Source organism: Varroa destructor, unplaced genomic scaffold (assembly GCF_002443255.2).
Source record: "Varroa destructor unplaced genomic scaffold, Vdes_3.0 BEIS01000007.1, whole genome shotgun sequence".
Lineage (NCBI taxonomy): Eukaryota > Metazoa > Arthropoda > Arachnida > Mesostigmata > Varroidae > Varroa > Varroa destructor.
This window is the reverse complement of record NW_019211460.1, coordinates 26,528,338-26,553,411: the sequence shown is the minus strand read 5'-3', so window position 1 is coordinate 26,553,411 and position 25,074 is coordinate 26,528,338. Positions and strand designations below refer to the sequence as shown.

Here is a 25,074-nt window from a genome sequence, read left to right as displayed (position 1 = left end):
GAGCACAACTGTGATTTGGTTTGTTACACAAAAAACTCGCATACGCGTAAAGATTTAACTAGCACCGGTAAATACGATACGTACGCGTTCTTGCTCGTCGTTCAGCTGTGTTCAGCTACTATTCTAGAAAAAATAAGGGGACTTTCTAGCAGAAACTACTTATAATAGAAAGTTTCCACCCGTATAGAAATTTATATGCTGGGTAGAGCATCGAACAAACTATAAGAAATAATTAGAAATCTAGATCGTTGTAAATTTGTAGAACTTTATTGAGCTCTCATAGGCTACACATTGGCTAGTCTCTTAATACAAGCAAGAAATATTCGTTTCCTTGACGTGATTTTCAAGCTACACATGTCTTGGCCTGTTGCGTAATTTAAAATGTAGTGTTGAAAAGTCCTAAAATACAATTGAACACCGTAATTGTCGTCGCACCCAATAATTGTAATAAAAATAGAGAGGCTAATGCACCAGAATTATCGTACTGGCAAAGTGAACTGCAACGTTTATTAAAGTTTCTGGCTACTTGTCCCATTATTGGATATTGGAACGTTTATTAATCTCTTAACGCAATGTATTCAGAACACACGACACGGAACATGCGTCGTGACTGCGAACGCTAGACACGATGCAGCGATGAGTAGAGAAAGAAATTATTGAACAACGCCAATTCTTGATGCTATAACATTATACGAAAATACTTTTATTGATCTTTGGAACTGTTTTCGTTAATTTTTTGTCAGTTTTGAACTTCGTTATATACATATATTAATATAGGGCTACATACTAGGGCATCATTTATAGCTTCACGTCCAATTTTGTTAGGTTGTTCTACTGGCAGATTCTGTAGGAGACAGGACCACAAAAATGTAGAATTTACTACAAGTTATATTCTTCCTTTTGTAGATAGGTAAACGTCATGTGCTTTCACTACGTATACCTCTCTAACGCCAATAATAAACATTCAATTGCAGCCACTTAATTTCTACGCATTAAACAAGTACGTTGTGCGAAGTAAAAAAATACACAAAACGTGAAACCATAGAACAATGAACAACGCAATGATTACGTATCGCGTGCATATTGTAGGTAATATTTGTTATTCTGTAAACCTATTTGATGTAGCCAGTTCAATTAACAGTTACGTGTACTGTAGTTATATACGTATATGTATGTATATATATACGTACATATAAAAACACAAGTCGCAAACAATATTAACAAGGAAAACGAAAGGCGATGTTTTAACTTATGAACGATATGTTTATATGTTACTAAACTAAATATCTGGTGTTTATCTCATTGCCCCCTTGTAATGTCCAGGTAGATTTTCGTCTGTTTTCGAGTCCACTATGTAACCTATTTAAACCTACTCAACCAACGTGGTTGGTTAAATAAGTTTCTTCGCGACTTGGGGTTAACTGAAGTCTCAGCGATTGGTTGGATCTACGAGCAATCCCGAAAATCATTTGTCAAGTGGCGAAAGAACTGCTTATCAGAACTCGATGTACGGGTCATAAATGAGGCAGACAGGTAACAGTGGACATCGTTTGCCGTGGCATTAATTATAGTGAGAGTACGATGCAATTCATATAGCAGAACGCGCTAAATTTAATTAAAGCAACGAAATGGGTGTAACATTCCAATGAAGCGCAGCAAAGTAGGTAACAGATTGGATTGGGTAAGTTGCTGTGAAGGTACCGGAGCAATTACAGCAGGAAGACGGGGTCACTGAAACAAGGTAGTTACCACATTCAGCTACAACGGGGCGTTAGAATTGGTAATATACGTGTCGAAGATTCGTCGGTACAGTGTAGTTTCCTAATATTCCTCTTTCTTTTATTTACTCGTGTATAGATATTTTAATTGAAAAAGTAATTATGATAAATACATTGTTTCCTGTACAGTAGATATTCGATATCAGATAGAACGAGCCACCTGTAAATAGTGCAGGTTTTAGTAAAAACGTAATACATCTTAGAAAGCAGAAAAGAGGACTTCAGAAAATAGGTTTTTTTATCCGGTAGTATATACTTTTATAAAGTATACACTACCGGATTTTTCGGGAAACGATAAAAACACGAGATTTAATAACATTTTAACCATACAAAAACGGAAATGTATACATTTATCTTACTAGTAAATCACCGTATTGTGTATTAGTGAGCTAATTTTAATACGTCTACTATTAGCTGAAACCGATTATTTTTGGGACGCTTTATCCCCACAATAGTCGATAAATATGAAAGTAAGGCGATTAAATTAGTTGTAATGTGATCTCAGCGTAGTACTTTTTTTTTTTTTTTACTTAAAGCAAAGTTGATTTATGATCTGCCGAAAGCAAGCATGTAATGCCTATCTGTGAACAACTACAAGTAGAACTAAAATTAAGGTAGTGTTTGGCTAAAGCATCAATAGAATAAGCGCAAAAATTGGTCAAACCGGAGTCACGAGGAACCTCATAAAAGATGGAAATAGGCTTTTTAAATGATTCCCTTGAGAATGATATTAAAGAAAATAAATACATATCATGAAATTTTTACAAGCAGCATGGTCAGGAAAAATTCAGCCATATTTTGTGTCTATGTTCCATAAAACGTTTTTAATTGGTGTTTTTATAAGAAAATGCTTACCTAGCAATTCTATCGGAAATAAGCGCCGGATTAGTTTTATTTACCTGTCTGTACTTGCAGAGTTGCAGTTAATAAATTGTAGTCATGAAACGCACTACTCATCTGCTAATTTTTCTATTACCGAAAAAAAAAGAATGCCATCTTCCTCCAACTCAATCTTAAATACAATTTACGACGGACTGGCTGTATTCTCTTGAAGTTTTTATGAATAGGCTTAAATAGAATATTGAATTCCAAATGGATTCGTAGCGACAGCACACGTGGTTTTCGTAGACAAATAGACATTGGACCTTGTACTCCAAAATCGTGTGAAATTGATGGCTGGTTCTCGATCAGTGCTTCATAGTGGCTTAGCGCAACATCAGCCATCACGAGTGAAGAAGGCATTTTTACATGGGCTTTGCCTCGACATCTGACCGTCTAACCTGAAAGCAGTAATTCAATAGCATAATTGACAACAAGATAATCAGTAACGTAATCCCGGCATCCTTAATCTTGTCTGATTAGCTATAAAACTTGGGCTAGTTTTACTCATGAACCTAACTTACCCTGAATTAGATTAATGAGCTTTTTTTAAGGTTGGTTCATTCCACCTATTAGTCTTCAGCAAACATTGTAATACATAAAATTAGAACTTCCACAAACATTATCTTCTTCATACAGTTTTTGTCAGTCATATTACAGCGAGACACTAAAAGACAATTGAAAAATTTCAATCAGACCCTTATATTGCTTCGTACCCCTGTCAAAATTATAACCACGCTGTTTTCATACGAATGTTAGCATCCGCTAGATCTGTTCTGAAGTGAAATCATAGGAAAATGGTCATGTAAAGAGTTCAACCTGTGCACACCAATGACAGAATATTATAGCAGGAACTAGAAAGTGTCGGAAATTGAACACGAAGTTGATTCATAGAATTGGGTTGTAGAAGGAAGCAGCGTCGAAGCAGTTGTGGAAGAAACACAAAGGGCCAATGAGCGTTCATCGGAGGCAAGAGTCACCAATCCATCGTTTGTTACGCTCTTGTGCTGCTGCTGTTGCTGTTGTGGTCGTTGTTGCCGCCGTTGAAGGCCAACTGGGTGCATCTCGGATCTTTAAGGCACGGTCGACACGTGCAGAATGGTGTTAGCCATACGTATAGCAGCAGAGTTCTTTAGGAGAAATCCTGTGCGTTCAACTTTTAGATAGATTTACCATAATCGTATTACGATATGTGAAACGTTGTTCAAGTATACAACCAAATACCGATTTAATGTAAATATGGGCGCACACTGTTTTGCAAATCAATATCTTACAAAAAGCTTCGTCTTGCCGAAAATTTCGTAGTAGCCCTTCACTAGCTTGATCTATCTATCGATGATCTATCCTGAGTCTATCGATGAGGCTGGTCGCCGCATCCCTAAAATAATTCGGTGATAAGATATAATGCTAATAATAGCATAACTTGTATAATGAGAAGCTCGTTAGCAACCAAGATGTATGCGTACAGACATTGAGATAATGCTGAAATTAGCATATACATTAGCCGTACATTACTTGTTATATCTTCATATAAAAACCGAAAATGTAAAAATAAAAAATAATGATAATAGTGAAAAACATGCGTATAACGTGCACGGTAGCTCGGACCGATAAGGCTCGTTAAAAGAAAGCAAAAAGGTTCTTCTTCTTTAAATCCCGCCAAATACACATATTGTGGATGAGAAGTTGTAGCAAGTACCGACCACACATTTATACTACCTAGGTGGCGCTGTCGTGATGAGCCATCGAATAAAATTGTCCACGTAGCTAGGAAACTGTCGAGTCACGTTTAAGGATGTTTCCGGAATAAGCGCGCCTTGCGATTTTAGTAAGGGCGCGCAGTCGAAGGTATCCTCACGCTGGATCGAACTGCCGCTGCTATTTATCTGCTAAGTGAAGATACGCCCATTTCAAACAAAACAAAACAAAACAGGCAACGATTATTTATCCTAGCAGTCGACAAACTATCGCTACTGACCGAATAACATACGATTTAACATGGCAGAATTAGAGCGATTGTGTATATGGTTGTTGGCTCTCCCTTTCGGTGGGAAATGTTACCCTTATGTTGGTTTTTTCTGCTTAAGTCGTATTGTATTAAACGTAACCGATTCTCACGCAAATACTGTAAACATGCTAAATCTTGTGGTTTAGTGACAGTTTAGCGTACTTACTAAAACTAGGTAGATATAAATTATGACACTTTAGACTAAAGTAAATTAGGTTTCTTTTGTTTGAAAAACGAAGGGTTTTTTTCCATGAACAGCACACACAAAAATCAATTGATTGTAGAGTTGGCTGGGTAGTGTGAGAAAGCGGTAAAATAAAGCAAAACACTACATGAAATTAATATCGCATCATAACTGGTAACAACTCGTTACCCGCGAGATATTAAAAATAGCACCACCACAATTAACAAGGAGAACCTCTTCCTTCGACAAATGGAACAAGAACAAAGTTTTTTTTCGAACACCGCGACCCTTTCGGACGATAGGCAGCCTAACAATTATGTACGTTCACCAAGACCTATATCAGCAGCACATAAGTAGACACCACCGAACCGAGAAGCATGTCTAAGTGCGGTTCGTTATTCGACTCTGCAGTTTGCGTAGAGCAAGCATCTCGCAATAATTATTTCTTGTGGCGTAAGGTTATCTCCTAGGTACTTACCTCTAAACTGGATAACTGAACGAAAACTTATATACGAAATGAAGTTATCTCAGTTGGCTGTCAATTGTTTAATTGATGATTAGGGCACGGCTGCGTAGAAACGAGGCAAGCTGACGGCTATAGGGTGAATTTGCCTTACAAGCAATCTAACACACGTATCTGGCGATGGATGCAACGGGACTGATGGATCAGGGAGACTGCCCAAACTACTTTGGCGCATCCGGACGCTTCTATTAACAATCACGTGGCATAGGACCGATGGATGCCAGGAAATGAAGCAGATACACCACGACACAGCAACAAAAATTCAGAGAAAAAGAACAGAAAGTAAAGTCCTAAATATCAGGAACGACAACAAAACAGATGTACACAGGACTAAGTTTTCGATGCAGAAAAGAAATAATGATCATCTTTTTCGACTGTTTTCCTTCAAATTCCTCTGTCAACTGGTGTTGTGAAAGTGTTAATGACTTGTACTACGTAGCGTTCGCAGATCTTATAGATCAAAAATTTGGAAATATTTACGATAAAAAGCAAAGACACGAAATAATTCCGCAAAAGCTTCTAAACACACAGCGCGAAACAATATTACAATGAACTTCAGAGGCACGAGGGTTAATGATAAGGGCATACATGGCTATCCTAATAAACGAACTATTATCTAGGTGTGCTGTTTAGCTCGACTTTTGTCAAGTTGGGTTAAGGTTAAGCCAATTCAATAGATATTTGTACGTCGAATTGGCCTAAAATTTATTCATAATATATGATTTTTGCCAATTATTTCCATCGTTGTTACTTTCCGCAGAACCTGATGATTATACTGCCATTTTTTTGCGACTTACTATTGATTAGCACTGACGTTCATTATTACGACACGGCAGGAGGTCAGAGTTATAGTAATAACATTAAAAGCAAATAGGCGCAAAAACTGTCGTTTTATTGCCTCAGTACGGAGCACGCTGCAGGGTCACAAAGTATAAGTGAACTGCGTATTGGTAATGTGCTACCTGTAGCTTCCCTATGTGCACAGCGTCAACATTTTTTAAAGCATGTAACAATGAGGTTAGTCAGAGGGCACTACCGCCGTACCAAACGATACGTAATAGCTTTAACCTCCTTTGGCCGATATTAATTTGTTAATAACATGCAGTAACTTTCTTGCACCTTTACACTTCTCTCACCTGAGCAACATTAAAAAACACTTCAGCATTGTGTAAGCGTTTATCGCTCGACCACTGCCGAAACCGTTCGTCGAGTTCCTTACGGCGAATCATCTCCCCGTCTAACACTTTTTTGGTTCTCTCCAACTTTGCCATCAGTTCATGAATTAGGATTTTTTGCTGTTTAATCGTTTCGAATGGGTCAATGCGAATCAGACTCGAGGGATTTGTTCCTGTAGCGTTGTCACCTGAAACAAATGCTTACATCTTTGAGCTATGATAGAACACATTGCATTTCTCAATCGACCAATATAATTACGTCAGAACGAAAGGCATGACTCAAGGCAGAAACGGACCTTACTAGCAGTATATAACATTGTAAACGTGGCCAAATACGAATACCTATCGAGTGAAAAAAACGGAGAAGAGACGCTCGTTTTTTTCGTATGCTCTTGATATTCAAGAAAAGAGAGCTGCTTAATGAATAGGACAGAAGGGACAATACGATGTTACAGAACTGTTACTAGAGTTGACACAAAGACTAGCATATTACCGAAACTGTCAGTGAACACTGCATATAGACAAGCGTCATCGGGAAAATAGCAAAAGTACGCAACCTGTGCGAGGTAAAATGCGAGGCGAATAACGCAAGTCACATGCAGTTCGGTCCTCGTACACATCATCCGAAATAGGTTCATGCCGCGCATCGTATTGACTTATTACATCTGCATTATTTGTCTAGTTTGACCTTATTGTCAAAACAGAAATAAAAGCTAGGTGCATACCACATTTGTGTTCACAATTGGACTAGTCATTACGTTATTAGATCGTTATTAAAATAGAAAGATGTATAGAGCATGGAAAGTACTCGTAGCATCTAGCAGCGGATTGTTTTGTACCCAATAGTATCCGTTTTTGCTGTTAAACCTGTGGACTTCTAATCAATACGTATAGTGGTTATTGCAAGGTCGTACCGTTTTCAACGTCATTATGTTGTTGCTGGCGGCCTAGGCCTTGATCTCCGGGTGTGCGATTATTGCTAGTGTTTAAAGTAGCGTGACTCGGTGCGGTGTCGTCGTGGTCCATGACCGCAGCGAGCTTCATCAGCTTTAATCTGGCTGCCGAGGATGCTTGCTGTTCGGCCACGAACTGGGCTGTGGGACCGTTGAAGGTCTGGAAGTGCATGTCGAAATCGTTCGGTGGAAGTGTAAACAGATTGTGCATTGACCGAACTTCACCACCTGCGCCACTCTCACCGGAAGCCGTCACCGTCGTCGCTAGCGCCGTTCCATGCGCCACAGGTGACGCCGTCGGCACTAATGTTTTGGCCAGCGAACGCATGTTGTGCTCACGCAGTACCTCGAGGCAACGATCCACAAGAGGGCGGCTTGTTTTCTGGAAGCTGAGATGTTCCCGTGGTTGTTGCTGCTGCTGTTGCGTCGATACCTTTTCAGCCGTGGCGACAACTTGTTCCAGCTGGTGGCTGGTGTCGGTCACAAGTACGGAAAGCTCGGCCCGCTGGGAAGTGACTAGTTGTCGAAGGATGCTTAGCTCCCGCTGTTGACCGTTCAGCTCCCTCCTGATCATCAGCATTCCCGAACCCAGTTGCGCTATAGTTGATTTATGCTGCCGCACCAGAGGAACTATTCTCTCGGGTGTCTTCAATTCAAGTGTCTCCTGAACCTGCTCAAGAACACGGCGGTACTCATGTAGAAGATTGACCTCTCTGTTGGCCGCTTCCAGCTGCCCAGCTCGGTCGAGACTGACCTGTTTCATAGAGTCCAACCGGTGTTGGAGCTCGCGAATACTTTGTCTATGTTTCGCGTCGCGCTCGTTCAGTTGTGCGTACTTTTGTTCGAGTGTTGCTTTTTCGGTGGTTAGTGCGCCGATCGAGTCCTTCAATGTAACGGTCTTCTCACGTAGATTCGCTAAATGTTCCTCAAGAAATGCAGTACTGCGACGTGATTCTGTTAGCTTCTCGTCGAGTTTCTTTTGGTCCTTATGGGCTGTGGCAACGGCGGCTAGACTTTCTTCAAGTTGAGTTTCAACTTTCGATTTAGCAGTTTCCAAATCTTCGATGATATGTCGTGCCTGGAGTAGTTTGTTTTGTGATTCTTTGAGGGAAACCTGAACCTTCGTTAGTTCTTCCTCAAGCGCAACCTTTTCTGTGCGAAGGCAATCGCCCAGGCTTTTTTCCGAGCTGAGCTCATCGCGAATATTTTCCGGTAAATTGATGCTTCCTTCGAATTGTTGCGACGTCAGACGTTCTCGGCACGCCGTCGAATCCTTTATTGTCGCAGCTTCTTCCTGCAGGATTCGTTGAGAGTCTTTTTTTGCAATTCGGCTAGAGAGTTCATCACGGAGTGAGTTTAACTGCTCTTCGTATTTTAATTTTAAAGCCAATGCTTCCCTTTCTGAATTAAGAAGTAACCCACGGGCAGTATCTAACTCTATCTGTAGCTCTGTTTGATATGAGGCCGCTCCGTCTGCCAATGAAGAAAGTTGTTTTGATTCCAGCTCGACTTTACTTTCCATTTTATTTAACTTGCCATTGAGTTCGTTTGCTTTATATTCAGCCGCTTTCAGCTTTAACTCAGTTTCACATTTTTTTCTAAGTGTGTCATCTAGCTGGGATTTCACGTATTTCAGCTCTTGTTGAACTTTCAGATATCCAGATTTAGTAATGCTAATCTCCCCCTCAGGCTGATTAGTAGTCGCAAAGGCTTCGTCTTTCCGATGGGTATCTTCTGAAAGTTGTTTGGCTACATATTTTTCTTGCGCCAGCATCTTTTCCAAATCCTCGATTCTGGTGGTGGCTTTGTAGAGATTGGATTCCATAGAAAGAAGTTTCACAGTGAGAACATCCACGTCGGCTGCCTTAGTTGCAACATCCTTTGATAAACTTTCACATTCGTGACACTTTATATTGTAACGTTCCGTCATAATGGAGAGTTCTTGTTGCATTTCCAGGGCTTCCCTCTGGTACTCTTCACTGTTGTCGTTTATTTTCTGCTTGAGGTGTGCGGCTTCGCCTTCGAGACGGATCTTCTCCTCTGCCAGTGCCTTGATGTGGTCATGATACGAGCTTACATCTTCGGTTCGTTCCGACAGAACAATCTTTACATTGCCGATCTCATCAACCAAGCGGGCGACTTCGGCCTCACGATCGTCCAGTTTTTTTTGGCATTCCTCGTACTGTGAGCACATCTCCTGCAACTTTCCTTCGAGTAGATCCATTTCGCTTCGGAGCACTTCGAGGGATTCGCATTTATTTTGCAAGCTTGTCTCGAGTTCCCCTTTGGCTTCGGCTGCGGCCTTTAGCTCCTGTTGGATATCGTTTATCTGTTCGGCTACTTTCGCCCTCTCACTTTGTAAAATTGATACGTTCTGTTGGAGCGACTGGACCCTATCGCCATATTTATTTTTGAGCGCATGGAGCTTATCCTCAAATCGCGCCATATCAGTTTGCTTCATGGCTAGAACCTTTGTCAACTCCTCAAGCTCTTGACACTTATCAGCATAGTTTGCCTCAGCTTGTGTGGTACGGCTTTCTAATTGAAGTCTCAGCTCTTTCCAGGATTTCTTCTCTGCCAGTAGTTCTTCGTTTTCAGCACCAAGTCGAGCTATTTCTCCTTTTAGCGCTGCTTGAGCTGCAGAGCCGCTTTGTGCGCTAACAGTTTCCTTCAACTTCTTACCAAGACATGCCTGTAACGCCTCTCGTTCACGATTAATACTTTGTATTTTGTCCACTAAATTAATAACCTTATCGTTATGTTGCTCGGAAAGGCCGCGTATTACACTTTCAGATTCCGTGAGCAGGTTTCGGAGACGTGTGATGTAGACCGCGTTGTCATCCAGTTCGTTTTGCTTGGCCGTCAAGTCGAGCGTCATTCGTTCAGTATCTGCCTTCAACTGCTGAAGCTCTTCCATTGCATCCGTATATGCACTTTGTTTTGCATCGAGATCAGATGTGAGCTTTTCGGTTAGAATCTGCAAGTTTCTACCGAATAATGTCGCATTTTCCAATTGATTCTGACGCGTCTCGAGGACGCGTTGTAAATCATTCATCTGATCGATTACTGCATTTCGTTCTATGTCACTGTGTTCCAGCTGTTTCTCAAGTGATTTCGTCTTTTCTTGGGCATCTCGCAATTCCTTAAAGACTTCGTCGACCCTTTTGGAAAGGGCTACCCACATCTCAGCAGAATCTCGAGTTGCGTTAGGTAGCAACGTACTAGAAAGTTTCTTTACTGTGGAGTCGGTAAGGGACAACTGATAGTTAAGCTGCTTGATACTCTCCTCGCTCGTATCAAGCATTTCGCGGACCTTTTTGTATTCTTCACCCTTCAGAGAGAATATTTTCTCCATCTCGTCGAACGTGGCTGTTTTTTCACTAAGTTCGTTTTCCAGCTGATAAATAATTTGGTTTTTCCCGATGAGTTTCTGTTCCTTATCTTCAATGTCTTTTTCAAGCTCTTCAATCTTCGTATGACATAAGCTAACTTGGATTGTCATTGAATTTAAATGCTCCTCCAGTACTGTAAAGTTTTCAACTTTTTGATTAAGTTCATCGAACTCTGTGATCTTGTCTTCAAGCCGACTCTCCAGATTACTGATGGTTTCATTCTTTTCAGCAATATTTACTTCATGTTGGGCTTCAAGTTCAAGACAGCGACGTTGTAATGCAGAAACCTCCTGGCTAGCATGACTAGCTTTTTCGAGCTGCGCTTCCAGTTGACGTACGTCTTCTTTCAACCTCTTAATTTGTTGGTCGTCGCTTTTATGCAGCTCTATCATGTTTCTTTCAAGATCAGCCCGTTCTACCTTCAGCCGTTCGATCGACGCAGACTGGGTTGCCAGAGCCTCCTCATAGCTATAAATGAGTATGATGACGTAACAATATTTTATTAATTTTTTTTTCTTTTTTTCTTTTTTCCTGATACTTTTCTGATAATTATCCAGTGGCCCCTTCTGGCGAAAATTTCCTAGTTAGAGTCTCTTTGCAAAGTGTTTTTCCCCTGTGTTGCATTTTTAAACAAATTGTAAACTAAAAAATGTTTGCTTTCGGCTAAAGAGAAATACGAAAAAGGGGATAACGATTTCGATCATTAACAAAGTCCGAAATCTGATTCCTTGAATTCGTGTGACTTCAAGGAATCAGAGGTACATGATTTCACCAGGATCGTTACTCGTAAATGCGTGCGAATAATGGTTACATATCTTAATTTCACTTATTCGCTAAATAAGACACCGGGCTTGTACACTATCGCCAATCAGAGAGAACACACTTACTTTTTAAGGCTCTCCTCATCTCGACTAAGTTGATTCTTAAGCTGTTCCATTGTGATCGCAAAGGATACTCCCTGTTCAGCTTCTTTTCGCGTTCGTTCCAATTCGATGCCAACATCTTCGAGTTGCTGTGTCTTCGATTGCACTAACTTCAAAGCCGCATCTATCATCTGAGGTATAAACTCAGAAAGTGAAAGGTCATGGTCCACTTTTATTTCAAGAGCATTGACGAACGATAAGCACACGGTTTTGGCGTCATTCTGTCGCTTCACATTCTCTTCATGTACTTTCGACAGCTCGTCTATTTCTCGTTGCTTGATCTCTGTAGATTCTAATATTTGCTTCTCTAGTGCTTCGATCGTTAGAGCCTTCTCTCGAAGAACATGCTCAAGATCCTGGTTTGCCGCCTTCATTTCGCTGGCAAGCTGCGCCATTTTTTGATCCTTTTCATCTAAATTCTTTTCGTTTTGTTGTTGAAGTTCGAAGATTACTCTTTCCAAAGAACTCTTCTCGACCCGCTCTTCTTCAAGGCTTTTAATTAGTGTTGCAATCTGCTGAGCCTTTTCTTCCAGAGCCATCTTCAGGCCCTCAGCCTTGCTGGAAGCTTCTTGAAGTTCTCCAGTCTGATCTCTCTGCTCAGTTCTGATAGCATTCAGTTCTTGTCTTAGGCGCTCAGTTTCGTAGGTAACTTCAGCAAGATTCCCCTCCAACGATGCTATTTGCTGTTTTAGGGTTTCACGATCTACTTCTACCGCTGAGAGTGCATTCTTCGCCCGTTCCAATTCCGCAATTTGTTCTTCGAAGATGCTAAATTCACTTTGTAGCCGCTCGTTCTCACGTTCAGCTTGCCGAAGACGCTGATTTAGTTTTCCTATAATTAAAAAAGAAGAAGCATAAAATACATTAATATTTGTTAATCAAAATTGCGGGTAGGCGTTTGACAATTCCAGTAAGGGCCGACCAAGTGGGACCTTTCCTTATAATTATGTGCGAAACTTATGCTTAACAGGACGGAACGAGAAAAAACAAGATACTCCATGCATGGTATATTAATGCTAACATTTACATTATTTTTAAAATGAAGTAACTCACAAAATAGCAAAATAACTTTACATATACCATTGCTTTCCGTAACCAGATTTTGTTCACACTTGAGCTGGTTTTCCAGTTCGACGATTCGAGATTCAGCGGCTTCAGTTTTCGTTTTAAATAGCTCTGTGCTTTCTTTAAGATTCTCATTTTCGACTAACGCCTTTTTTAGGACCTTTTGTATTTTTTCGTAATCCTTAAGCTTGGCATCTTTTGCACTGATCTCGTCTTGCATCTTCGCCATTTCCGTAGCGCTTCGATCACGCACCTCCACTCCTAGATCCTTGGCGAGTGACTCTGCATTATTTTTAAGGACTTCAACTTGTCGGCTGAGTTCTGCTATCGTCTGCTGTTTCCGTTCCACTTCGGCGTTCTTCGCAATGAGCTGTGATTTGGCGTGTTCATACCGCGCTGCTAGTGCCGTGATGTTTTCGTCCATTGCATCCAGCCGACTGATGAGAGCGCGCTCCTGCTTTGTCATGACGTTGTTGACGAAATCAGTAATCGTTTCGGCATTGAGCATTTGCTCTTGGTAGAGCTGGAGATTTTGTGTAGGGTCAAACATTGACCCAGCCTTCGCTTGCGCTAGTGATGATCGGGCATCTTCTTCCCTTAACGACATCTCATTGTTCTCGAAGAGGGCAGTGTCCAACTGTTCGCGCAGTTCTTCGACATTCCTCTGCAGAGCAGTGTTATCCTCTTCAAGGGATAGACATTTCTGCCGAAGCCCATCGTGCTCTTCCATGATTGCGGCGCGGTTCTGATCTAGTTCCGTGATGAGATTTTCATCCTGAAGCACCTGCTCAGCAAGACCCTTGAGCTTCTTTTCGAGTCTATCCCGCTCCTTTTCGGATAATTTGAGATTTTCCTTGACTGCTACTAGCTCGCTTTCGAGGTGAATATTGTATTCCTCGAGATTCGAGCTGTCTCTGAAAAAGCTCGCACGACTTACGCTCGTTGACGCTGCCGAACTAATCGAGGCGAGCGACTCTGTACTTTTACTTAGTTCACCATTTGCCGTTCGGAACAGGCTTTGCCACTGGGTTCTCTCCTTGAGCAAGTGCTTGTATTTGGCGTCCATCTTGGTGTAGCTGCGACGTAGTTTGCTCAGCATTTCTAGGTGTCGCGCCTGGGCCTCTTTCAGTTCATTGATTTTCTTCGTACCGTCAGTTTCGATGTTAGTAAGCCGCTCGTTCAATTGCTTCTTGTCCCGCAGTAACGCCGACATTTTACCTTTGAGTTGCGTGTTTTCGGCTTTCAGATCACGTCTTTCGACTTCAAGCTTGACGATCTTGCCCTTCAGTTCTGTAAGCGATTCGCCTAAAAAAGCAAGGATATTGCCTTCAGTAGACTTATATAGCCATGTTTTGTAATGTTCATCGCACACACACAGACACAGTACCGACTGAATGTCCAAAACTTCGAAGCATGGTTTAGATAAGATCTCAGTTGATAATGACCAACCTAGTTCCTTCTTCCTAAAGTTGAGCATATATATAGTTCAATGCAGCTAAACTAATAGTGACAATAAAAAAGAAATTGTCTTTTGTACATATATCTAGCGGCACCTTATGTCATCGTCGTAACATGTAATTTATAACTTACATCGGACAAATTGAATCTCAATCACATTTTTCACAACGTACATTTTTGTTCTAGAGTAGCGTTCCGTTTAGCAAGACTTTTCAGATTTTCTCGAGACGTTGCTGGACCAATCGGATTAGTTTGGTCATCCGATACTAACTTCACAGCTATCTCCGCCTTTAGGTCTGATAGGGACTCCTCGAGTTGTTGATTACGCAACACGGCTTCTCGGTATTTTTCGTTGAGTTCGGCAAGGTATTCCTCGGAGCGGAAGCATTTTTTCCTCAAAGCTAGAACTTCCTCAGTAACAGCGTCAAGGCAATCGGCTTCTACTGATAACAGGAAATCGTTCAATCGTTGCTCCACATCCGATTTACCTGTATCAAAAAGCATAATGGAGGCACCGCAACAAATCGAAAAAAGAACCCATTAACTGTTTGTATTTTGGCTCAATAATATGGCTACAGTGGACGTTTTCATTAGAAATATCAAACATACAAATTAATACATTACATAACTACGTTGTTCACAAGGATTAGCACATGCAACACAACGCGCTTTCTGCAAGTTCTACCACAAAACAATTTATACCAAAAACAACTCATATCATCTTAGGTCTTATGACGCTGAGTATATGGCCCACTTATTTCATTCTGGACCGGGCCTCCAATCCTATACATATCTGTTGCAGTTGAGACGGTATAGAAACTTACATATTAAAAGAAGACACTATGACTTAAGATGCTAACATATTGCAGATTTTGCACTTTGTGTGAAGCAGACAGCCGCTAGCTGAGCTTATGATACCGTATAATATGGAAGTAGGTCTGATGTCTAATTAGAACGCATATAGACAGACAATTCACCCAAAGTCTGAGCACATCTGTTCACCGCCTGTGCCTGAATACACCTATGCGTGGACTATTTCGTAATGTGCCTTTCTTCGTCTCTACAGCTATTGAATCCTTTAGCGATCGAATAATATTGCCTGCAAATTAAATGTTTCATTTTTCATCAAGTGATTAAGTCGTAGGACATTACTTCAGACGGCTGGCTTCTTGCGGTGTTTGCACCCCTATTCAAGCCTAAACCGAAGTACGTCCTTAATTTTCATACGCAAACTCGTTAATAAACACTAACACGGAAACAAACTAATCTACTACATGTTTCTTTGTTCGATAATATAATTTGTGTACAGTGCCAATAGTAACTCAACGACTAGGCTTAAAACCAAATTTATACACATATAAGCACATAATAAGTCAATGGGCAGTCAAGTCGTTAATTACTGCTTCTGGTAAAGCAAGGATCCACATGAAGTTATGATGAAGTCCTTACGGGCAATCTGTACAAGCTCTGGCGCATGACTCAACATGAAGTAGAAGTAAATTCCTCTTGTGTGATGTTGAAAATTCCTCGTTGATTTATTAACGTGAAATTTTGAGCGTGAAACCAATTATTACAAATTGCCAGGCAGTGTCTTCCCATGCTTCTTGCCGTTCCCTTACTTTTGTTTCCCCTAAACCATCTTACGACTACTAACAGCTTGTCCGCTGCAGTGGTTTTGCGTGTATAACTTCGAACAAATCAGAACGACCAAAGCACACGGCGGGGCGGCAGGCGTAGCATGCAATAAAGTTGTTTTCATGATGGACCGGTACTATATCAGGTTTTGTTATCTTATTCGCAAAATCATTTTTCCCTTTGTCTAACCTTCTTCAAAAAAGGCAGTTAATAAACCACTGCACAGTCCCTTTGTCTAACCTTCTTCAAAAAAGGCAGTTAATAAACCACTGCACAGCTCCACCCAAGCTTCAACCTTCAGTCATTTAACCTGCTATTAGTGATACCCACTGGGCAGTCCAAATCCGTGTTTCCAAGGCAGCTCACACAGCCGTAGTGGTCGCACAAACAAAAGGGGCTATCCATGTCGAAGTATTCGCCAGAGATATGAGGCAGTAGAGAGCTCAGTAGTAGCCATGATGGTTTGACGCAGACCAGAACATGCAGCGAGGATATTTCGACAGACAACTAACAGAGAAAGAACATGACACTGTCATATCTTGTATCCTTCAAGGTTTAAATTCTTAGCCCATCTTCCATCAATTTTAAGCGAGAGTTCCTTTAATTCGATTAGCGAGTTTTCAAAGGTTGGTGATTGTACTTGTTCTCTCGTTGTACCGCATGTTATCACGAAGTGTCATATGGTTGTCCTTGAAAATGTTGCCTTTTCGATTGGCATAACGCATCGTTGAGATAAAATTTTACCGATATCACATTGTTAAGTCAGGCCTACAATAAAATCGCACGTCATATTACCTTAAGGTGATATAACCGTATGCCTGTTAAGCCGCCCTTTGCAATGCCTAATATTCACAAATAATCTCCAGGATAAGAAATTGCACACGCAAATAAAAGGCATCACCGACAGAACCCCTTAAAGTAGCTAGCAGCTACCAGAGTTTTAAATGACCCTGTTAGTTTTACTTATGATTTAGGCGAATTGCACGCAAAAAAGAATAGCATCTCTTAATCATGTTAACTCACTTTTGGGCAATCATTCCGCTGAAATGTGTCTGCAACTGGCAGGGTATTTGACTGCAATAGTTAATGAGCGGGCCTCGATTCCATTTTTGTACATAAGGCACAAAGCTTTGCTGCTTCTGTTGCCATTAGATTGACATCGAATATCATAATAATACTGGTACCATCATTAGTGCACTTATTCTATCATTCATTTTACTACCAACAACAGCCAGACGACGGAGCGAGCATGGCGGTCGTTTTCAACAACGCTTTTTACGTAATAAATCTCTAGCGTCATCATAACCGAATACAATTGACTGGGCTGATTCGTGTATGTATATCTATTTGCAGTTGCGGTAAGTGGTAGTATAAAAACAGTAATACGATGATAGATCTGCTAGCTAATATTGGATGTTTGTTTTGTTTTTCACGGGTAATACAGCTAGATTATAAAAAGCAGTGGACGGAGACCGACAAGTAGCTCAGCTTTATAAATTTTGCACGACAATAATTTGTTCTATGCTAACGAAGTTCATGGTTTTTCCTACTTACCAATGACAATTGTAACAAAAGTTAGCCACTTCAATTTGCTTGTCAAGGCTTGTTGCTTCACTTAGCTTGCAGAATTAAAAGGGGCCTCGGCTCACATCTAGGCAATTAATGCTTAAGATTTGCATGGCGGATGCGGAAGAGAGACTCATCGTTTGTATGGGTCAAGTTATATACATATATAGAGTATATGGTAAACGACTGGCTGATCTAGCGCAGATCAATGACTACAAGGCCAGTAACCCTGGCAGCTTTGTGTTTATGCTGCGTAGTAGATCCAAAAATCTCAATTAAATAGCTGGGTATACAGTTTCGTTATCGAGATCTCTTTCGGAACCTCACTGTTTATATTAAATGGTTAGCGCTCTACAAAAATAGACTCGAGATCAAGCAATATTTTTGCTTCTCCTCTGCAATTAGTCGGCAAACTGGGAGCCTGAAAATGCACACCTTAAGCCATATGCGGATGGTGACGTGTATCTCCCAACAACCGAATGCCCTCTCTAGGTTGTGAAAGAACAAATAGCCTTTGAAGCAAGTAAATGTATGTGAAAAAACGGGTATAGAAGTCTTTACTTGCATATATTCATCATACTATTATACGACCACCAAACCCGTGTATGAACCCACAAGTATGACGTTAAACTATTTTCATTCCTAATACACAAAATCATATATACATGTGTACGTATAGGGTGTATTGGTGTCTTCAGCGAGTTTTTATATTAAAAAACACCAGTAAAATAAACAAGTCGAGATGGATTTAATTTTATCTTTGTACCGCGGCCATTTAAGAAACAACAATCATTCATCATTGGAATGTTTTGAGTATATAACGGCTTTCATCGAAGAATGCGCCTGTGAATCCGAGTTGTTTTGATACCATCAACCGATCTAACCATAACCGATATTAAAACAAACTAAGAGTTTTCACAAGATAATGGCTCTTTCCAACCGCCATCGAATTTTCACATCTAAAACAAATTCACTGAAAACAATGAGACAGCCCGTATAGAAGGTGTTATGCACAATTCAAGCTGCTCCAAGGCAGAACTTTCATTATTTTAATCTCTCCAGCTGTTAAGTCTATCAAAGCACACACTGCTGCCACAAATGGGCGAATGAATCAGAACAGCCCAGAATCAGAATAACGGAAACGTCGTTATTAAACAAATTGCTTGTAAAAGTGACCTGAGTGGTGCTTTGTGAAATTACCCTCGCTAACGGACGCATTACGTTCGTGGCCTTGCTGGCTCCATTGTGGCTGGCGCGATATACGCGGTGGCAGCCACTGGTGTTTGATGTATCAATGTAAGCGGCTGTAGTAACTATACCGCATTAGCGATAAATGTCTGTTGCCTTGTGTGTAAACTTTAGTGCGCGAAGAACGGTCTTCACGGCCATCGGCGATCGACGGACGGCTAGCCGACATATATTTTAATCCTCACCGGTTAAGTCCTTTGTCAGTGCATCTACGGTGCGACTTTTCAGCTGGTGCAGCCCCAGGGCTTCCTGCATCTCGCGATGCAGGTGGACATTCTGCTTGCGCAATTCTGCCAACTGCGTTTCCAGTTCACGGATATATGAGGCTTGTTCAGCAATCAGTTGCTTCTGTCGGGCTGCGCTGATATCCCCTTGCAGAATAGGGCTCGAGGTTGGAATATTGGGCGAAGCAGACATCGAAAACGTCGTCGTGAAACTTCCATTACCGCCTCCGTTGCCGCCGCCGCCGTTGCGAGCAGAGCCGGCAAGTGGTGTCGCGAGCTTCGGAATCGTGGCACCTATAAAAAAACGAAGGCAAAGTTAGGGATCCGCTTTAAAAGAGACGCTTTTTACGGCTTGAATTTTTTTCTCTCATCAATATAAATTATCGTTAAGAGATCATTACGAGACTAGATGCTAATAATAATAGTTTTGTCTTGAACGGCAGATTAGACCTAGCCGATTGTTCATATGTACGTTTCTACAATTGCCATCCAGCTGGACGTAGGAAGACCACATTACGCAAGTGGAAATCAAAATGCCTTTCTTGAAGATAACAAGAGAGACATACGCTGTATTGGTCGAACCCTGGACACCTTGCCGCTTCTTGGTGGGGCCTTTGATGAAGACATGATCTGGAAAGAGTTTCAAAACACTCGTTACTGGTTATTGCCTATGCATAAACAATAGACAAAATCGCATATGATTACAGGGCAACTTATTCTATTGTACACACCGATAAAATGCATGATTGCCGAATTGATTTGACCTAAATCTGACAGAATAACTCTTATAAGCTTAATATTTTTGCGCTACTTAAAAACGGTGTAAAGTTGCGCGCTAGCACTTCAGAAGTTACAAACCTGAATTTTGCCTAAATTTCATTACAGATCATAAGGGTAAGTGCTTTATATATTTAATAGATATTTAATAATATATCAATAGCTCCTAACGAAGTAGGCATAACAGAATTAGATAGGAGACAGTACCTTTTTATATCTAGATCAAAAAAAAGTTGCGGATCTTATATTTCTGGCCACACATATGTTTGATCTCATTCGGGTGGTTTGATAACGTCCTAGCATTAGAAGGGCATCGGCCAATGCTCTAACGAAAGTTGTGCAAGTCAGCAAATTTCCATTCAGATTTAAAACAAAGCACGCAATGTTTTTGCTATATTATGCTCGCATTCGCCACTTCCAGGACTGGTATCGTGCAGACCTAGACTCTTTATTTTATTATTATTTACAGACTTTAATCGTTGGCTAAACCGCTCAGAGTAAAAGCGATTTTGCATAAGTTAAACAATTCTCCTAAGAAATATGTTTCTAAACCCTGATAGCTGGTTCATTCCATAGTATAACATACATCACATTGATTAGCGATTCTTCTGCAAACATTTATACTTGTATAAACGGAGATAACTGCAGGAAATACAAAGCATCAAGAAGTCAATTTAGTGCTAATGTATTACACGCGCAACAGTGCCTCGACATTGGCTATTAAACGAAAGTATACCTGCTGTTCTACCTAAAATCTATGTTTCGTCGCCAAACTGCAAAGAACCTACCCTTTGTTAATCCTGTTAAACAGAATAGACTAAAGTGTTTGATTCAATTGAATATTATTGCACTGAATACCAGAATCAGCTTGCCGATATTCCCGAAAATAAAACGCAACAGATCCAGGCAGATTGAATCGACTAAACGATCTACGGGTTAATTCCTACGGGGATATAACCATAGGGAATTCATCCACAGATTTAGTTGTAACATTTGAGTAAATCTTATGAATAATAATCGATAAATTGTTTAATGCAGTTTTCATCCGTGTATGGCATTACTTTTATAGCCGGACAAATTACAAGCCCTTGTGGCATATATTGGGTGGCGCGGGCTTCACTAGATATTTCAAAATGTGGCTCTTGACAATGGTGTCAATGATTATTTTAGGACCACCCTTTATTATAGTGTGGTCCTAAAATAAAAAAGAAATATTAAAGAGCTAATGATGTAATATACATACATATACCAACGTTGCAATAGCCCACTGTCAATTTAAGCTTTCTAGGGGTGGCAGGTAGAAGTCTCGTTTTACGATACTCCACCGGCCACTGTAATTACTGATTCCATCGCCGTGAGACCGCAAAGCTAACAGACACACGTCAACCCATAACACTTCTCATTGATCCAGTCATTATATGTTGAAAATACATAGCACAAATCGAAATTGACGTTACTTGATTTGTGTCAAATTTTCGTAGTAGCTAGGATTGACAATAAAACTTTCTACTATCTGGCTTCATAGCCCTACTAGTTCGGACAACTAGGCTTCAACTAGGTGGTCAAAGCACATTTTTTACTGTTGTTCTTTTTCATGACGCATGTCTATTGAATATGGCTGCAGCTTGAGACCGATCGCAAAGACGAGTCACATAAATAGACGCTCATGCCATTTTATACGGCCAAATACAGCCAGTTCGCCTGAAAAGTTTCTTTTAGAAGCTTTTAGTATCTTACACCGTAATTGTTGTCCTGTCCTTTACTCTGTCGATGCGTCTCGTGAACAGGTTCCGCGTCTTTACTTACGATCACTCTTCTCTAAAATGTAAATGTACAAAAAAATGGAAAGTTAGTTTCCGATATATACAGATATAGGAGGCACCGTAATGCAGAGATAAAAGTTTCGCTCGACTCCTGCCGTCTGAGTGCATAGAGCTTCTATTCTTTCTGCCAAATACAGGCAACCAACAGCGGCTAACTGCACACGGCATGGTGCGTCAAACGCTCGCGTCCAGCTGCTATTATTCGCTCGACAATAGCATCCGGCATTACAAAAGCAGGGGACCGCGCCTTCGGTTGGCTGCCGCAGGAACCCATTGGTTGTCGTCTATCCTGTGCTGGGGTACTTCTGTTGCCCAAACATCTAATGTCCAAACAAAGGAGCGCTTGCAAGCGAACAGGTGACATGAAGCGGTAATCCATTGCCATCACCAGCTGAGTCAGACATGACAGCTAGTTCAATTCATACCACGCGAAACAAGTCAGCTCGAATGAACATTCACATATATCGTTGGCACAAGGTAACCGGTCCAACCTCTAGTAGTCCCCCTGTTAAACGGTCTGCAGCTCGGCTGAATTCACCTGAGTCCTTTGTCAACCAGTAAAGGTAAGGAGTTGCGGGTGAGTAAGATATGCGTAGCAGCTGAGTCTAACCGATTCTCTCTAGACGCTTCCTAGTCCCTTTCAATTAATTGGAAGATCCCTTGGTCAGCTTTGAAAAATGGTCCGTCGCGTCGCCTTTTGCAAACTAGCTGCAGAATTTACAGCAATAAATGATAGGGCATATTGACATTCTATAATTAAATAATATTGGTCTCGGTATTGAGTGTACGACCTGTATATATTTACGATATATGTCTCGTCCCTTCCCATGCCAGATAAAAACTTCGCGAGTTTGTTATTTAGATAAGCGAGTCATCTCTATTGAAATAAGCTAGCATTTCGCCTTATTTCAAGCTGGTCAGGGGATAAAAAGCATGTTTGTTTCACCTGCTAACAGAATAATATTCATAAGGCGACCATTAAAATTTCCAGAAGTTTTCAGTAAACCAAAAAGATCTACCCAGCCTTTCCCATACCCCTGAATACATCTTAATATTGTAGCGTGAAAAAATGCAGTATATTGAACTGTTTTTTGCTTTACGTATAAACCAGTCCAGCAGACTAGACGTATTTACCGGCGACTACCCGATTATCAGGGCGCCAAAAATACAATAGATGCACCTAGCAGATTAGAGGATTCTTCTAAAATGAGTGCATAAGACCAGAGACCGTTAATTTCAGCTTAGAAATCACCACAAATAGGAGAATCTGCTAAGTGTAAATAGGACAAAATCGACACGAAATCACATCATATTGGAAATCGCTATTCTTTTCAAAGCACACGCTGTTTATTTTGCATGATGGGAACTTGAATCAATGTACATAGTTAGATTGTTAAACATTCATCAAATGATTAGAGATCATGATCGAGTTAATTATGAGGATAAACAGCTTCTAGCTTTTACAACCTAACCTGTACCTAAGCGTAGAATGGCGGAATACAAGCCGTGTCCTGGTAAATACACAACGCCGTAGGCACTGAAAACAAATCACAAGGCGGCCGCCGAATAACTGGCTAATAACCATTTCATTCACGCATTTCGGGTGTTTGACAACAAAGTGAGCAACAATCGAATACTCGGTAGAGTGCTATGTGTATAACAGGCAAAACAGACCCAGATATTTATTGCTCATATAACTTGCTCTCTATAGGAACACGCATTCTAGGAAGGATCGTTAGTGCAAAAGCACCTTACCACAACAAAGACGAACTTATGTGTTCATGTTTTTTTGCGGTATGGTAATCTTTGACACCGTTTCAAACAAAACTAAACCAAAATAAAATTATATGCATTTGAAGCCAACGAGTGCTAAATTCAAAAAGGAGAGGAATAAGCCGACCGTTGCACACTGGACTGTATAAGAGCTAACCGCTGGTCTATACATCACGTTAATTAAACGTTCTACCATTAACGAAATGCAGATCAAGGTATTTTATATAGATTAGTTTGACTTGGATAACTCGCAGCTTTTTAAGCTTCAAGGATCTGACACACTTGGGGGCATTCTGAGGGGCAAAATCAGAATGATTGCTTAAACTAAATGAGTTGCTTGATAAATTTCCTGCTTGGCTTCTCTCATCAAAGTTGCTATTGCGCCGATAGAGATTACTTCAGCATCGAAATCCCGTTACAGTACCCAACTAGTTAATTCCACACTGGTCGTAATACGAGATTTTCCGTCGAAGACAGCGCTGCCCAGAAACCGTATGCATTAACAATGCGTCCAGTTCTCGTCTACAGTACCCCATACGTCTTTGATCATGTACACGAAAGATCGCTTCTCGTCCGAAAGAAAAGGCAATCAAAGCTGCGTTGACAAACGCACAGCTGCCCTCGTCAACAATAGACTTAATCAATCGTTGGCGAACATTAGCGGATGGCTCGATCCGCGAAACTATCCAATGGAGAATTTTCGCCACCAACTAAAGCAGAGGACAACTGCTGAGCTCAAGTAAAATTTGAGGCCGAGACAACTGCATATTTTGTTGTATCCTCAATCTTACGTTTACTCCCAGAAGTTTTTTTTCTCACAGTAACACAGCAGTGATTATCAGTTCACTATAGATTAACGAAAATTCATCGAAAGTTCTTCAACTTTCGGTTATCATTATTGTCATAGGATTGTTACACTAAGAAAAACAAGCATCATACCACCGCAGATGTGCGACACTTTTAATCGCTACCGTGGCTAACAGCGACGGTACACAACAGTGAAATCGAGGATGTCAAGGATGGGTCTCTACCGTGGCATCGAAAGGCCGACTAGCACAATTTCTACTAGAGAAGATATTCACTGGTTGCTTGCAGGCAAACAATCACGTATCGTATAGAAGGTGATCAGCAAAATATGTAGGTCAAAACAGCTGAGTTTCTATTACACTACCTGTTGTAACTCATGAAACGGGGAAATTATTACGAGTCTATGTTCTTCCTCAACAGAGCTTACGACTTTTTTTAGCTTCATACGTTTACAAATAAACGATGCACATCGCCAGTAGAGACAGCACCATTTATAGGCGAGGAAAAATGAAAAATAAATAAAAAGAAGCCTTCTGTAGCCAAAAGTGTCACCTGAGTTCGATTACGTGCTTCACTACAGTATTTTCGCTTTTAGGACCCTCTACTGAATGTCACTTTGTGGCTCGTAGTGATAACGGTAGCTCACTAGAAGCAAAACCATCAGCGGACGATGGAGGCGCTGAACTTTAGCTTTAAGAGTTAACACTTGGAACTGGCAACATCCAGCTCTGTCAATAAACTAAATACACACATCTGTACAAATATGTAACATGCTACTTACGTAAATATAATACTGTTCCTAAGACACTCTGGCCATTAGACCAGCTGATCAGACCTCAATAGAGCAGGTATATTGAAGTACTGGTATGGGGGCAGCAGATAC

At 40.8% G+C, this 25,074-nt stretch overlaps 1 protein-coding gene across 1 annotated transcript; it reads right to left on the bottom strand.

Annotated features, from left to right (window-relative positions):
- Window positions 1-245: 245 nt before the first annotated feature.
- LOC111253768 (uncharacterized) lies at window positions 246-24,334 on the bottom strand. Its single transcript, XM_022813688.2, has 11 exons — window positions 24,324-24,334; window positions 21,526-21,606; window positions 19,578-19,641; window positions 18,973-19,305; window positions 14,512-14,826; window positions 12,896-14,185; window positions 11,780-12,647; window positions 7,462-11,360; window positions 6,509-6,735; window positions 4,377-4,546; window positions 246-3,728 (listed from the first exon to the last, which is right to left on the bottom strand). The coding sequence occupies exons 3-11, from the start codon at window positions 19,636-19,638 to the stop codon at window positions 3,512-3,514; spliced, it is 7,380 nt and encodes a 2,459-aa protein (XP_022669423.1). The 5' UTR covers window positions 19,639-19,641; window positions 21,526-21,606; window positions 24,324-24,334; the 3' UTR covers window positions 246-3,511.
- Window positions 24,335-25,074: the final 740 nt, after the last annotated feature.